The sequence below is a fragment of the Hetaerina americana genome, unplaced genomic scaffold, assembly GCF_022747635.1.
Source record: "Hetaerina americana unplaced genomic scaffold, ioHetAmer1.1.p SCAF_7, whole genome shotgun sequence".
Lineage (NCBI taxonomy): Eukaryota > Metazoa > Arthropoda > Insecta > Odonata > Calopterygidae > Hetaerina > Hetaerina americana.
The window spans coordinates 61,339,933-61,356,841 of NW_027287316.1; the positions used below are offsets into that span (position 1 = coordinate 61,339,933).

General features: G+C 31.4%; 1 protein-coding gene across 1 annotated transcript in view; it reads right to left on the bottom strand.

Moving 5' to 3' along the window:
- Positions 1 to 16,909, bottom strand: part of trol (terribly reduced optic lobes) — a 703,100-nt gene that overhangs the window by 125,136 nt on the left and 561,055 nt on the right. The window contains exons 17-21 of the mRNA XM_071594907.1: positions 16,371 to 16,493; positions 12,076 to 12,201; positions 1,023 to 1,142; positions 399 to 515; positions 156 to 278 (exon numbers count right to left, since the gene is read on the bottom strand). Coding sequence (XP_071451008.1) covers positions 156 to 278; positions 399 to 515; positions 1,023 to 1,142; positions 12,076 to 12,201; positions 16,371 to 16,493 — 609 coding nt within the window. The remainder of the gene's footprint in view (positions 1 to 155; positions 279 to 398; positions 516 to 1,022; positions 1,143 to 12,075; positions 12,202 to 16,370; positions 16,494 to 16,909) is intronic.

Here is a 16,909-nt window from a genome sequence, read left to right on the forward strand (position 1 = left end):
GAAATTAAGACAACTGTTGCCGAGTTGCTTCTCTTGCTACAGAATAATAGAGTTCACAGAGTTTTTGCATAGGTCTTTCAGATGGATATTAATTATTTTTCTGCTCTGCATTCTCTATACAAGGTATTTGACTTGATACCGTGTGCAATGCCAACCTTGGTAAGTACAGTCTGCCTCATCAAATCCATCAGGGCAATCAGAAACTCTATCACACCTCTTGTAGTCAGGAACGCATGTTCTTTGATCTGGGCAAAGGAACTCATTGGCTTGGCACTGGGCTAAAGAAAAGATAAAAACAGCATTATGCACAAAATATGTTCCTATCTTTTGAAACAATTTGATGCATAAAATATTTTTTTTAGATGAAAAAATAAAGTATTAAAAAAAAAGTAACAAACCAGCACATCTAGATTCATCAGATCCATCAGGGCAATCTCTAACTCTATCACAACGTTTATACTCCGCAACACAGGTCCTCTGGTCTGCACATAGGAACTCATCTGATAAACATTGACCTAATGAAGCAATAGCATAGACACTTAATCTTTTCACAGATATGGAAGTCTGTTTGTGGTAGAAATTTTTTTGAAATTATTTGGAAGCCACTAAAAATAGGAGAGACCTTTACACATGCACACTAAAATGTAAATGTAGACATGTAAATTACAATGTCTAGATTATGAAAGATGTAATTGTATTTATAAATAGAAAAAAGTATACATTGGCATAAGTATATGTTAAAATGATAATTATATAACAACAGAGATGAATATAATGTAAATGGTTAATAAAAATGTCAAATTATTACAAAATATCTTAAACTACAAGATTAAACCTAAATTAGCATGGTATTACATGTTAAGATTCATTTGTTCAGAATAAGTTAAAGTATTAAAAGCATACAAAAAGTAGCAAGACATTAAGTCCCCATTTAAAATGAATCAATGGCTAGGTTTATTGACAGTCAAACCATATTAAGTTATAAAGTGTAAAGGAAATAAATCTTATTTAATGTAACATACTAGTTTGGCAGCCAGACTCATCCCAAGCATCTGGGCAATCTGGAATCCTATCACATCGTTTGTGATTAGGAACACATGTTCTCCGGTCAGGACACAGGAACTCATTTGAAGCACAGTTACCTAGTAATAAAGATATACCATAAAAAATCTCTATTTGAAAAAGAGTAGAAACTTATCTCTCCAACCAATGGCAATTATTTTGTAGCTATCAAAACTTTTATTCTCTCAGCATCTTCAGATATAAATAGGTCATATAAAAAATACTACATGCTAAGGATAAACTTGTCTAACTTGAGAGATGGTCACAAACCATATAACGTGGTCAAGATGAATAAATTAGTCATATGGAGAGAGAAGGCTATTAGTATAAAGGCAATCTAATTTAGGAATACTAGCAAAGGCAAGCATTAACAGAGTACAGCCCACCCATTTCACAGGGGTAATAATTATTTCAAGTTTTGTACTCTTTCTCCAATTCCAAAACTCCATTTTGTCTGCACTCTTCCAAAACATAATAATCATGCAAAAACTTCAGCAATTATTAACAAAGCATTGATATTATTGCATGCACATTATTTTACAGTCATAAAATTACTTGAATTTGTTAGAGTTCATACATATGTTACTGATATTTTTGTATGATACGGAGATAAATTTTGTCTTGTATACTTTATCACTGTCTAATCTAGCCACAGGCTCTATTTCAAGTACATATGTGATATCATTTACATGTAATAATTATAAATGTAATTCAGGATCAATAAAATACCCATCGATAAATAACACTAATCATTAGTCAGGACTATGATGTCAGAACAATATATTTAAATATCATTAAGTGTATTAGGATATAATTCCTACATTTCATTAGAACAAAGAGTCGTTAAAATTATTCTAATTTTGATTAGTCTTGACTGTATAAAATGTAGTACCATCATATGGTTAATGCACATCATTAAAAACAGACCTTACAAAACTCAGCCTTTTATCAATCCATATGAGAATAATTAATAAACCAAATGGTGCAATGAGTAAAGCAGATTCATTTCATGCAAACTATTCAGAAAATTAAATTAAAAACATCATTCCCAAATTACTTTTGAGCAAAATCAACATTAATGGAAGGATGAAAAAGATTACAGATAAATCTTGGAATACTCCGATTAGAGACATGATTTACTTCCAAAGTGCCTCCCTCATTAGATAAAATATTAAAAGAAATAAAGGAATCTATAAATTCACTTCAAAACTTGCACAACAATATTTCACACAAAGCATGATTATTATATATGCCATGCAGAAGTCAAAACAGGTTATATACTTTAGCTGTTGTTTGAAGTCAACCTGCTACATATTTAAAAAATAATTCAGCAATTTTAAAGACCAACAACATCTTTACAGAGTTTGATTACTAAAACCAGCATTGAAGAAGGGATATAATCAATTTCCTGAAAACTGCATAATATTTCAAAGAAAAAATAAGTCAAGTGAAATACTGAAAAAATATGCAAATAGCAATGACTAATTTTCATCCTGGTGATTAAGAAAAAAATGACTGGATGAAATAAAAGTTTGGCTTTGTTCTTTCAGTTTCTGTCTATGCTTCCCAAGAACACATTCAAAAAGCACATCATGAATTTCATGTACATAAATATATTAACTATTTTCTCAGATAGTTTGCCTAAGTGGTGATGAAAATAGTAACTAAAGCCAGCCTTGAAAGCTTAAGAATATTTTAAGAGCGAGATCAATATTTTCACTGTTATATACAATCAAGCAAAGAAAGTTATTTATAGCTCACAGGCCAGGGTCTAATATCCTCAACATTTATTGAAATCCAAAAAAAATTTATTAATTCTGCAGAGCAAATTTTATACTAAGACAAATAAAAGAATAATTGTAGCATATGCTTAGTAAATACAAGCACATTGAATAATCAATGAAAGAGAATGCAGGTACTTATTGCCAGATTCATCTCACCTGAGCCAGAGTCTGATATTAATGGAATTTGATTTTTGGACCATATTTTCTACTATGTTAACAAAGAACTTTATCTGAAGGCCCCAGACTAGTTAGACTATATAATTATTTATGAACCATTCAGTTATATTGCAGAAATACATTCTAGGTTTTTTCCTGGATTTTTTTTTACTCTTTGAAATCATACAAATGCCATATACTGCGATCAATTCATTCGCCAATTGGTCGGCCAGTGAGCAATGGAGAACTAAAACTGTGAATTTGACATAGCATTTTTCTATTTTCCTGAATTCTCCATAAGTCTTATTGATGGAAGTGAATTGTGCCCTGCATATCTAAAACAGAAGTTTTTATATAAAAAGAGATTAACTTATTCTTTCTTCTTGAAAATGGTGCACTAAGGCGACATTCCTTTTTCAGAGAAATCAAATTCTAAGACAAATCACTGTACATAGATTGTAGCCTTAAATAGTAATTAACATGAATGGCCAGGGTTATTATAAAAATATATAAAATATTGTACATCAAAAATACATGCACGAGGTCTGTCCAATAAATACATGGACTGGTGCAACCTGGCAGCCATGACGCGGACTTTAGCCATGCCCACTAGCGGTGCTAGTTGCCTGAGACCCAATGAGCCATCTGTGCTTGGTGGATCTTTGAGCTGAGCTTATGATGCCAGTTACGTAAGTTTCTGTTGTCCTTGTTTTTACTGTTTTTCAAAAATGGAAATTGTCAAAATTATGGAGCAACGAATCAATATCAAGTTTTTAGTGAAAAGTGGTAAAAGTTACCAAGAAATTGCTGAAATGTTGAGAGCTGTTTATGGTGATAATGCTCTGAAGAAAACATCCAATTTCAAATGGATTAAATCAAACCAAAAAATCAAGAAAAAGCCGATCGAAAATCAAAGTCATGCTCCCGCTTTTCTTTGATGTCAATAGTGCTTTTCATCATGAATTTCTAGTAGAAGGACGAACGGTAAATGCTGTGTTCTACCTTAAGAGTTCTCAAGCGTTTGAGAGATTGCATGTATTGTGTGCAACCAAATTTGACTCAAGGTGATGGATGGATCCTCCACCATGACAATGCACTTGGATATTCAGGATTGATTTTTTGCCAGTTTCTGGCAAAATATTCAATCACCATCCTTGGTCATCCTCCTTATTTGCCAGATTTTTCCCCCTGTGACTTTTTCCTATTCCCAAAAATGCAAAAATGTGATGAGGGGACATGATTGGGAAGATGTGAACACAATAGAGCGAGATACAAGGAGAAAATTAAAAAGCCTAACTGCCGAGGACTTCCAAGGATGCTTTAAACAGTGAAGAAGAAGATGGAATAAGTGCACAGGAAGGATTGGAGAGTACTCTGAAAGGGACAAAATTGATGTGGACTAAATTTTGCAAAATAAAGTTGCTATGGCCTCAACTCACATATTTATTGGACAGACCTTGTCATTTCATTCATGGCTATCTATTGTAGACTAATTATATGGACAATCACACCACAAATAAAATGTTACTTAGCGATATAAACAAACCAATATAACTACAGCCAGATTCGCCCAAACCATCCAAACAGTCTTTTATCCTATTACATCGTTTACTTTTATGAACACATGTTCTGCCATCTTGACAGATAAATTCAGCTGGTGCACATTCACCAGTTCAAAAAATTAAAATTTCTTAGTTTATCAATCTAAAGAGAAAATAACTATTTTTTAAAACATTCTTCGGAGCAAAGAAAAATGAATGGACAATTAGGCCATTGTGATTGTAATTATTCAAAGTGCATCAGTGTTAACTGAATAGGCCTATTTTAGCCTAATTTAACTATTTAAAAATGTATTTTCAATTTATGGTTATCATATATAAAAATATTTAAAGGACTTTCACAGCACATATATTAAATAAAATTATACTTATAACTGACCCACAGAATTGCAGCCTGCTTCATCCCAACCATCTGGACAATCTGAAACCCTATCACAGCGTTTACTGTTATGAACACATGTTCTGCCATCTCTACAAAGAAATTCATCTGAAGCACACTGACCTGTTCAAAAAATATATTTTCATGATGTTAAATTTCCTCAGAATAAACCCACATTTGATAACTTTTCAAGTTAGGAAAATTGAATGGACGATCACGACACATAGGTTGCAGTTATCCTCAGCTTACCACTGTTAACTGAAAAAGCCCTTTTTCGACAAACTAAATTAACTTAAAAGTGTATTTTGAACTTATGTACATCATTTATTGATGCCTTTAATGGACATTCACAGCACAGAGATTGAATAAGATAATAATTTTAACTGACCCACATAATTACATCCTGATTCATCCCAACCATCTGGACAGTCTGATACCCTATCACATCGTTTACTGTTATGAACACACGTTCTGCCATCTCCGCAAAGAAATTCATCTGAAGCACACTGACCTGTTCAAAAAATATATTTTCATGATTTCAATTATTGGAGAATATAACCAATCTTTATAATCTTTCAAGTTTTGAAAATTGAATGGATGATGACTCCATATAGATTGCAGTTATCAATTCCTAATCAATGGTAACTGAAAGGGCTGATTATAGAATAATTTAACTATTTAAATATGTATTTTCAATTTATGGTTTCCACCTATAAAAATATGTAGAGGACTTTCACAGCACATGTATTAAATAGGATTATCATTTTAACTGACCCACAGAATCGCAGCCTGCTTCATCCCAACCATCTGGACAGTCTGATACCCTATCACATCGTTTACTGTTATGAACACATGTTCTGCCATCTCTACAAAGGAATTCATCTGAAGCACACTGACCTGTTCAAAAAATATATTTTCATGATGTTAAATTTCCTCAGAATAAATCCACATTTAATAACTTTTCAAGTTAGGAAAATTGAATGGACGATCACAACATATAGATTGCAGTTGTCCTCAGCTCACCACTGTTAACTGAAAAAGCCCCTTATGGACGAACTAATTTAACTTAAAAGTGTATTTTGAACTTATGTACATCATTTATTGATGCCTTTAATGGAAATTCACAGCACAGAGATTGAATAAGACAATAATTTTAACTGACCCACATAATTACATCCTGATTCATCCCAACCATCTGGACAGTCTGATACCCTATCACATCGTTTACTGTTATGAACACACGTTCTGCCATCTCCGCAAAGAAATTCATCTGAAGCACACTGACCTGTTCAAAAAATATATTTTCATGATTTTAATTAATGGAGAATATAACCAATCATAATATCTTTCAAGTTTTGAAAATTGAATGGATGATGACTCCATATAGATTGCAGTTATCCATTCCTAATCATTGTTAACTGAAAGTGTCTATTACAGCATAATTTAACTATTTAAAAATTTATTATCGATTTATGGTTATCAGCTATAAAATATTTAACGGATTATAAAAATTTATGGTCATTTCATGGTCAGGGCTGATTACAGAATAATTTAACTATTTAAAAATGTATTTTCAATTTATGGTTTCCACCTATAAAAATATGTTGAGGACTTTCACAGCACATGTATTAAATAGCATTATAATTTTAACTGACCCACAGAATTGCAGCCTGCTTCATCCCAACCATCTGGACAGTCTGACACCTTATCACATCGTTTACTGTTATGAACACATGTTCTGCCATCTCTACAAAGAAATTCATCTGAAGCACATTGACCTGCTCAAAAAATATATTTTCATGATGTTAAATTTCCTCAGAATAAATCCACATTTAATAACTTTCCAAATTAGGAAAATTGAATGGATGATCACCATATATAGATTACAGTTATCAATTGCACATCAATGTTAAATGAATGGGCTAATTTTAGCCTAATTAACTAATTTAAAATAACAATTCTAATTGATGACTATCCACTATAGATGCATTCAAAGGACTTATCATACCACAAAGATTGACTAAGATAATAATTTTAACTGACCCACATAATTGCAGCCTTCTTCATCCCAACCATTTGGACAGTCTGATACCCTATCACATCGTTTACTGTTATGAACACACGTTCTGCCATCTCTACAAAGGAATTCATCTGAAGCACATTGACCTGCTCAAAAATATTTTCATGATGGTTAATTTCCTGAGAACATAACCATGCTTAATAATTTTTCAAGCTGTGAAATTTGAATGGAAAATCACATAATCTATTTTACAGTAATCTATTGCTTATCCAATTAAATTGAATGGGCTAATTTTAGCAGAATTAAACTCATTTAGGAACATATTTTAAATTGATGGTTATCAGCCATACACATCTTTAAAGGACATTCACAGCACATAAATTAAATAAGATTATCATTTTAACTGACCCACATAATTGCAGTTTTCTTCATCCCAACCATTTGGACAGTCAAAAACCCTATCACAGCGTTTACTGCTATGAACACATGTTCTGCCATCTCTACAAAGGAATTCATCTGAAGCACACTGACCTGCTCAAAAAATATATTTTCATGATGTTAAACTTCCAGAGAATAAACCCACATTTAATAACTTTCCAAATTAGGAAAATTGAATGGATGATCACCATATATAGATTGCAGTTATCAATTGCACATTAATGTTAAATGAATGGGCTAATTTTAGTCTAATTAACTAATTAAAAAAATAAATTCTAATTGATGACTATCCACTAAAGATGCACTCAAAGGACTATCACACCACAAAGATTGACTAAGATACTAATTTTAACTGACCCACATAATTGCAACCTGATTCATCCCAACCATTTGGACAGTCTGATACCCTATCACACCGTTTACTGTTATGAAAACATGTTCTGCCATCTTGACACATAAATTCATCTGGTGCACATTCACCTGCTCAAAAAAATAAATTTCTTCATGTATAATTTTCTGAGAAAATAAGTATTAGAAAAAATAGTTTTTCAGAGTGAGGGAAATTGAGTTGACAATCAGGCCATATGAAGTGTAGTTAATCACAGCCTGTCAGTATTTACTAAATGGACTACATTTAGTTAATATTTTGTTTAATATTTAGCATAGCAACTAAATAGGGCTATTTTAGCCATCTTCAGCTTGTTTAAAAATATTTGTTCATATTATCAGCTATTGATGTATTCCAAGGACAATCACAGTACATAGATTGAAAAAGATTATCATTTTAACTGACCCACATAATTGCAGCCTTCTTCATCCCAACCATTTGGACAGTCTGAAACCCTATCACATCGTTTACTGTTATGAACACATGTTCTGCCATCTCTACAAAGGAATTCATCGGAAGCACATTGACCTGTTCAAAAAATATTTTCATGATGGTTAATTTCCTGAGAATATAACCATGCCTAATAATTTTTCAAGTTATGACATTTGAATGGAAAATTACATAATCTATTTTACAGTCATCTATCGCTTATCCAATTAAATTGAATGGACTAATTTTAGCAGAATTAAACTCATTTAGGAACATATTTTAAATTGATGGTTATCAGCCATATACAACTTTAAAGGACATTCATAGCACATAAATTAAATAAGAGCATCCTTTTAACTGATCCACATAACTGCAGCCTGATTCATCTCAGCCATCTAGACAGTCTGACACCCTATCTCATCATCTTTTATCCCATCACAATGCTTACTGTCATGAACATATCTACTGTCACCTTGACAGAGATGTTCATTTAAAGCACAGTGGCTTTTTCAAAGAAATTTATCAAAATAAATAAGCGCTTGAATGTTTATGTACTTAATTACTTCCAGAGGAAACATAACTTTTCATATACATTTTTCAATTTTGCAAAACATGTTGCTGGACTAATACAGCAGAAATACGTTTTAATGCTGCTGATCAATGTAAGTCAACCATAGGAATCTAAGTCAATTTCATCTCAGCTATCTGAACAGTTTGATTTTCCATCACAGAGTTTGTTTATTTCACAAAAGTTCTGCTATCATGGCAAAGACATTTATCTTACTCACAGTTACCTCTCAAAGAGCATCTTCATGGTTAAAATATTACCAAGGAAAATTTCATGACCTCTTAAAATCCTTATAAAATAATGCAATTCTCATAACTTTCTGTTTCAAGAAATTATTTCAGGGACAATCACAACACTGAGATTAATTTTTCCACAGTACAATTAAAAAAACTGACCCGTATTTTCACAGCCAATTTCATCCCAGCCATCTGGGCAGTCTGAAAACCCATCACATTGTTTATTGTTATCAACACATGTTCTGCCATCTTGACAAACAAACTCATCTGAAGAGCAGTGACCTGTTAAAAATGTATTTTGAAATAATGTTTTTCAGTCTTTAACATACTCAATAAACAATAACCCTCTATAGGTTGTATTAAGCCGCAACATATAAATTTAAACTGACCCACATAATCACAGCCAATTTCATCCCAGCCATCTGGACAATCTGATATTCCATCACATCGCTTATTTTTATGAACACATGTTTTTTCATCTTGACAAAGGAATTCATTCGAAGAGCAGTGACCTGTTAAAAATGTACTTCAAATCATTTTTTTCAGTCTCTTACATATTAAAAAACAACAACTCCTTATATGTTGTATTAAGTTGATATTTATCGATTATATTACCTACATAATCACAGCCATCTGGATAATCTGGACCCATCTTATCTAATAACTATGCTGCATTGAAATACTTTTATATTTTAAATATCTCTTATTAAATTAAACTGATCCCTTAGTTCAAATTGCTTGGACGAGTCCTAAATAAAGGGCAACATTATGAATAACTGTCCATTTAAGATAAACAAAATAATCACTCCATTTTCTTTAACTTTACCCACATATTGGGTACACTTGTCCCTCAGTATCTTAGAAATACCTTCATCTGTGGCAATTAGGATTAATACATTTACTATTAATGGCATATTTCCTTAAAGAATAAATTTACCACTCACTATATTTATGAACTCTTGAATACCCGAGCTGATGAACACTTAAGTTGCTCCAACAATCAGAAAACAAAAAAATTAACACCTACTTTAGTTTTCAGATTGGCCACATATGTACGTATAATGAAATTTTAGGTTTGTTCTTCTTGAATTACAAAATATGTAGTGTGATTTCTTTTTAACACACTCTTGTAATTTTGAGTAGCAATAGGACGATTGTATCCATAACATTAGGGCTCACTATATACCCAGAAAATTAAAAATACATATATGAGGATCTCGCAAAGCTGGAAAGAGGAGTATAAGGAGCTATATATTAGACCATGGGATAAGAGGGGCTCCTAGAACACTACTTGCAACTTTTAAATTCTGGATCAGGTGATGGCATGATGTATCTGCAGTATAATCTATTGATTTCTCCAAAAAGCTGATCAATATGTGTTATGGGTTGCTCTGGCAAGATAATTTTTTTCTAGCAATTGAAGAAATTATACCAAAAAATTTCAAGTAAGATAAGTAATATACATTTACAGATGTTTGGAAAATAATTCATTTAATTCATGCAAAACACATACCCAGTGAAATGCAGAAATCAAGAAAAATAATTATATTCTCAGCTCATTTTTCATATTTCAAGCCAAACGTAACTACCACTATTTGCTTTAAAATATTAAAGTGAAACCCACTTATACTAACCGCTTAGAACAAAATATGATTAGTGAATAATTCATTTATTAAAACATGCATTAATTAGAGAGGATTAATAAATACTTTAAACAATTCTTTATACAGCTTCCTTGAAGCAGCATGCATATTAGCAGATAGTGCATGATTAGTAGATAATGCATGCATTATCTCTTGATCCACCAGTTACATATGAGAATATTATTTTAAACCTAAAATTAACTAATGCAATTATGTTTACAGAGTAGTTTAAAGTAACCCCTCAAGCATGACATCATATTTAAATAATGCTCTTCAGTTTTCTTTGCAATCATTTCACACAGGGACATGAATTAGAAAGTGAGAAATATGTATGAAGAGTGAATTTATCTGCAATTTTATATTAAACAAAATAGAAACTTAACTGATTACTACTCATTTTGTTTTTTGAATGGAGAGTTGGGTATTATCTGCAAAAGCAATAAGCATGGTATGATATCAAATATAATGTAAATTATTCAAAGAAAACTTAAAAAAGCACAAGAACATATAGCCCTTGTGAAATTCACTAAAATAAAATGTATACACAACTTTTTACATTTTTATTTTGCTTCACCACAGTTTTACTGCACTTAGCATTGAAACTTAGATAAACCTTGTTCAATTAAGACATGGAGACTTTGCAAGCAACTGATAAATAAGATTGACAAGATCTTAAATGCTTCTTACATTTACATCTAATTCATAACCTTCTTAAAGTGCATTTCTCGTTTCATAATTTAATTTATTTCTGTTTCCAAAAAAAAACCAATAACTTAAGGAGAATCTTCACTGAAAAACAACAATTTGGATTATAAGAAAGAACAATAGCCAATGCTAATTCATAAAATCAGAGGCACATGCTTAAAGGGTCAAAAATTATTAGAAAAACTTGTTATCTTGCATGCAATTTTCCAGAACTTCATAACTGATAGTACTAGTACTCTTGAGGTAGAAAGAAAAAGATGAGATACATGAAAGGCATTAAATTATATAAAATACAAATGTCTCTCTGTCATATTATGAACATGATTATCAGCAACTGTTATAGACAAGGATATTTCAAAATCAGAGAGTATCTGAAGAAATATTTTAACTTGTTAACTTACGTCCACTAAAAAATGAGTTTGATGTGAAAAATTGATCATAATACTATCTATTTAGGGTTACAAAATAAAAACTAATCCATCTTCTATGATTTTAAGTCTAACTTTCAACTGTGAGATGAAAATGATCAATGGACATGTATCAAAAAGTTTCTCATATTCCTGATATTTCATCTATAGCAAAAGTTGAAAACCAAACTCATAATAATGAAATTTATTATGGAGAGCATTATATTTAATTAAATGATAAAAATAAATAATTTTAAAGAAAAATCAAGGATATTGCATCACTATGAAACTAAAGACACACCAGGGTAAGAGCAGTCATTCTCATCAAAACCATCAGGGCAATCTCTTGCTCTATCACAACGCTTGTGCTCTGGAACACACGTTGTTTGGTCTGGGCAAATAAATTCATTTGCTCTGCACACAGTAGCTGTTCAAAGGAAAATTCAGCATTAAGCAAAATGATTCAAATGTTTTATATAGCAAATAATCTACTCAAAAGAAACATATTCATTTTTTGTAACAAATACTAAAAAAGTTTGAAAGAGTATGTACAAAAATGATTTCCTATGAAAAGCAGGAATAATCAAAAATGAAAGATTGTAAATCCCACAAGCAATCATAAAATCCACTTCGCATTCAAACAATTATGTTGATAATGGCATGTTCAACTTAAATAATTCTGGTAATTCAAATAAAAATTATATGCTGATACATTTCAACACAAGACAATGATACGAGAACATTAATTTTGACAGTAATGAATTTCAGGAATGAGATTACCATTGTCAAAAATCTGTCACCTACATATAAATATTTGTATCAGAGTAGGAATCATTCATTTATAACAAAATAATATATCTACATTGATTCAATAATTACTGAAATAGTATTTAATAATTTCATTTAATCCTTCTATGTATCATCTAATTTTTTTAACATGCAATTTCAAAAACAAATATTTTTACAATGTCAAAAGATACTAGCCTATTGGCATAATTTTCTCATCATCTCAACCAATACACATTTCAAAACATGTTAGCATTAGCTATAATTTCCCCATTAACATAGTTAAAGAGTTGATGATAATTAAATTTCAGAGTGACAATGGCTGCTCCCTCCAATCATTTTTTTATCAGCCATATTTTACCAATAAATAAGATTTATGTCTATTTAAAAATATGGTAATCAAAGCAAATTTACAGCCAACACACACTTACATTCAAAGGTGCAAGTTATCATTGGCAATGTGATGAAGCTAAAAAAAATATGAAATAATGTGCTGTATGCAAGGTAAAATGGAAGTAATCGATAGGGAAATAAAAATCCAATTCTATATCATGTGAGGGTGTGAGTAATACTTACGTATTCACTGTGTTATGAAAATAGCATGCTAAAAATTAGGTGTTTTGAAAAGCAGACAAAATGTGATTGATCGCTTACAGTTCAAGTGGTTACAAAGAGAATAAATATTATCATTTATAATCACGAGTCACAAAATGAACATCTAAATGATACTTTAAATTTCATATGGCTCCTTTATATATCCTTAAAATTCAGACCTTCCTTTCCAGACTTACCGGCCTGATTAATAAAAATTCTTGCAATGCATTTTGCCCCCATCCCATTTCAAGTACTTATTAAGTATTATTAAATTTACAATTTGTGACTTTGAGAGACTATGGGAATTGGATGCTGAATATAAATTTATTTCACAATTATTTCTACATTTTTTAAATCTTACTTAGATTATTTTGTAATTTAAGCCAATGATTATTCAAGTGATTACCTTTCAGCTTTCACCTTCATCATAATGCTTGTAAGCATCTTCTTGGGCATACTACAGAGAGGGGGACTATAAACGCAAGTAGTCATCTTTTTCAACAGGTGGTATAAAGACAAAATCTTATGGGTAAAGCTATTCAAGAAGAGTTGCCGGAAATATGGTATGTAAATATACTATTTAAATGTTTATACACATCTTGGTGACTAATGATGGAAAGAAGTCTCCCAATGAATTACCACGCAACTTCATCCACTGTACACACGGTAACAGCAAGTATATTTTACATATTTGCCATTACTGTGTGGCAAGAAAAAAATTAGCAATTTAGCAGAGTCCATGGAACTATATTCGTACTTAAAAATAATGGTAAGGAGGAGACCAATGCCACAATCCCCGTTCAAGTGATACATACTTTAATTGCTTTTCCTTTCCACAAGCTTAAATGAACAACCTGGGAAAGCAAAAGTTTTACGGATCTTAAAGATTAACTTACAATTCAACCATGATATTTTTTATTGGAACTCAATGCTCTTAGGATATTCCTTGGATGTTATCATTTATAATTAAGATCATTACAGGTCTAGCTAAAATTAAGGTATAGAGTATGATTGTTTCATAAATGTAAGGATTTAGTATCATAGGAAAAAGTGACATTGACCATTCATTATCCTATATACAACAGGGATTAGCTAAATAGCTAAATGAAACAAGTGTATTTTCTTTTCTTCCTTGGCTGAAACAAGTCTTTCAAAAATGCATAATTAGACTCAGAGAAAATTTCTCACTAAGATGAAAGCTCTTATATTTATATCAATCTTTAAAACAAAATGCAATCCCTACATTCCCAAATATATCCCAATGCTCAGCGTATATCTGAAAAATTTACTTAATCAACATTAAAATATGGCTATATCTTGCTGTTGTCCTAAAAAAAACACTGAAATCAATTTTCCACCAACAGCAGAAAAATGGTGACAGTCATATAAGCAGCATTGCACTTACTGCAGTTGGCTTCGTCAGAGGAATCCAGACAATCTGTGAATCCATCACACCTAAATAATGCTGAAATGCAAGGTCCGTCACCACACTGAATTTGGTCTTCTTTACACTCTGATTAGGTACCAAAAAAAAAGAGTTCACATTTAATATTAACACGCCCTAGGTTATGGAAAAAGATATATCTGATGGGCAGAAATAATAGCTACATCTTCAGGATAAAGTGTAATATGGATTTATAGTAATCTATCTATTGATAGGTACTGAATTTGAAAGAAAAAACTATTTAAAGATGAAGGATATTTAATTTCAAAGCACTTAATTTATTTCAAGGCAACTGTTTTTTGAGGGAGTGCTGAGAGAGATAAGGAAGATCAATACTTATATTTTGGAGGTTACATATAGTCGTGTAAATCCATATTAATCTGTGGCACACCCAGAAAAATAATAAAAATAGTCACCAAACAATTATGGAATTTTCCTTGGAAAAGCCTAGCTAAATAATTAATAACTCTAAAAACCTACACTTCCATGATCATACTTATTAAAAAGTAATTGAAAAAGTAAATACTGAAGTGAATAAATGCCTAAGAATACATACGTGATTTTTTTCACTTTACTAACAGAGATATTAATCACATGGATAGTCTTATTTACTTAAGACACAGATGAATTCATATCTATCTGAGCTGTGCATCTAAAGATTCATGCATATAGTTTTAAATTATGGAAGTAATTGATGCAGCATATGAATTCTGCTAATTGGTTGCCAAAGTTGATGAAGGATTATCACTACACAGAACTCATAATGAATATTTTGAGACAACCATTTAAGAGCTTAACAGATTTCTTTTTGGCAAACAAGTTTTTTAATGACCACTATATATACCCAGTCAGCACAGTGATATCATGCCCTGGTTAATAATACGAGAGAGAATTTTTAGAAATCTATTTGGGGAATGATTAAAATATTACAAAAATATGCCATCCTTCGATTCTACTCCAATAGGCTTTTAAAAAGCTTTTTAAACTGATAAGGAGATACAGCGATTGACATGATATATGGCCAATGAAATGTTATGATTACATCAGTAATTGAAGCAGTCCTATTTATTTTTATTTAATAAGTCCTATTAAAATTCCATAGCCAACATGAGATTTTTTACCAGGTGTCAGATACATTAATCACATTAATCAGACCTGATATTCATATTTTCTTCCCTGAGTTTCACTGAGTCTCTCTCATACATGCATGCATAATACCATGGCATACCAGAGGAATGTATCTCAATGTGCTGGTTGGGAAGCCTAAGTAATTGGCCATTGGAAATCATGGAAATATTCTTTTCACTAAAAAAAACTGATTTTTGGCTTATCAAGATTCGAATGAAAAAAGGTGTGAATTGTTTACATAATTACTGCATGCACACTTCACTAAATACTACAAATAACAGAGAAAGTGTAAAGCAAAAGATAAGTTCAATGACACTTTAAGGTATTTACAGAAACAAGCATCCTGGGCAAGAATAATCAAGCATGCATCTGAAATCCTGCAAGAAGTTACCATATCTCAAACAATATGCAGGACCAATTGAAATTTCAAGCTAGTAAAGAACTAAAAAAATTGTTAATTGCCAAGAGATAAGACATGTATATGTATGTACAAGAATAAGCTGAAAAAATGTGAAAGCTGAAAGTTACTATATAGAAGCAATGGAAAAGGAAGAATGATTAGTCTGCATGCCACAGCTCCAGGCTAAACCTGAGAGAGATAGAGACAGAAAATCGGTAAAATTCTTTGAAAAACTCTTTCATACTTTGATCATCACAGTTGATTTCATCACTGCCATCTCTACACTCAGAATGACCATTGCAGTGGAGACTTTGATCCAAACAAGTTCCATCATTGCATCTGAATTCTGTTGGGCGACAGGTACTCACTAAACAAAAGGGAATGAATTCATAACTATAGATATACATCTTCATTTAATTTAAAGGTTAAGTAATCGCTTCATAATTAGATACATAAGATAAACAGAAAATGTAGAAGCATTCAATTTTTTTGGAAATGACAGATAAGAACAAAGAGTTGGGCCATAGCTAAGAATAAAGCATTTAGAAACATATTTGTAGTGTTGGGGCTGGAACTGAAAGATTCTGCAAAAAACTTAGTTGTCACAACATCAAATAAATAAGTTAACAAAGCAATTTATAAAGATGTATAATATAGATTTCTATGATGTATTTAAAAATAGATATTACGAGGCTGCATTTCTGGATGGATCACATAAAGAATGTTTTCAAATAATGCATAAAAATAAAAAAAAGCAAGTTAGCTATCAATGCACACAGGTAC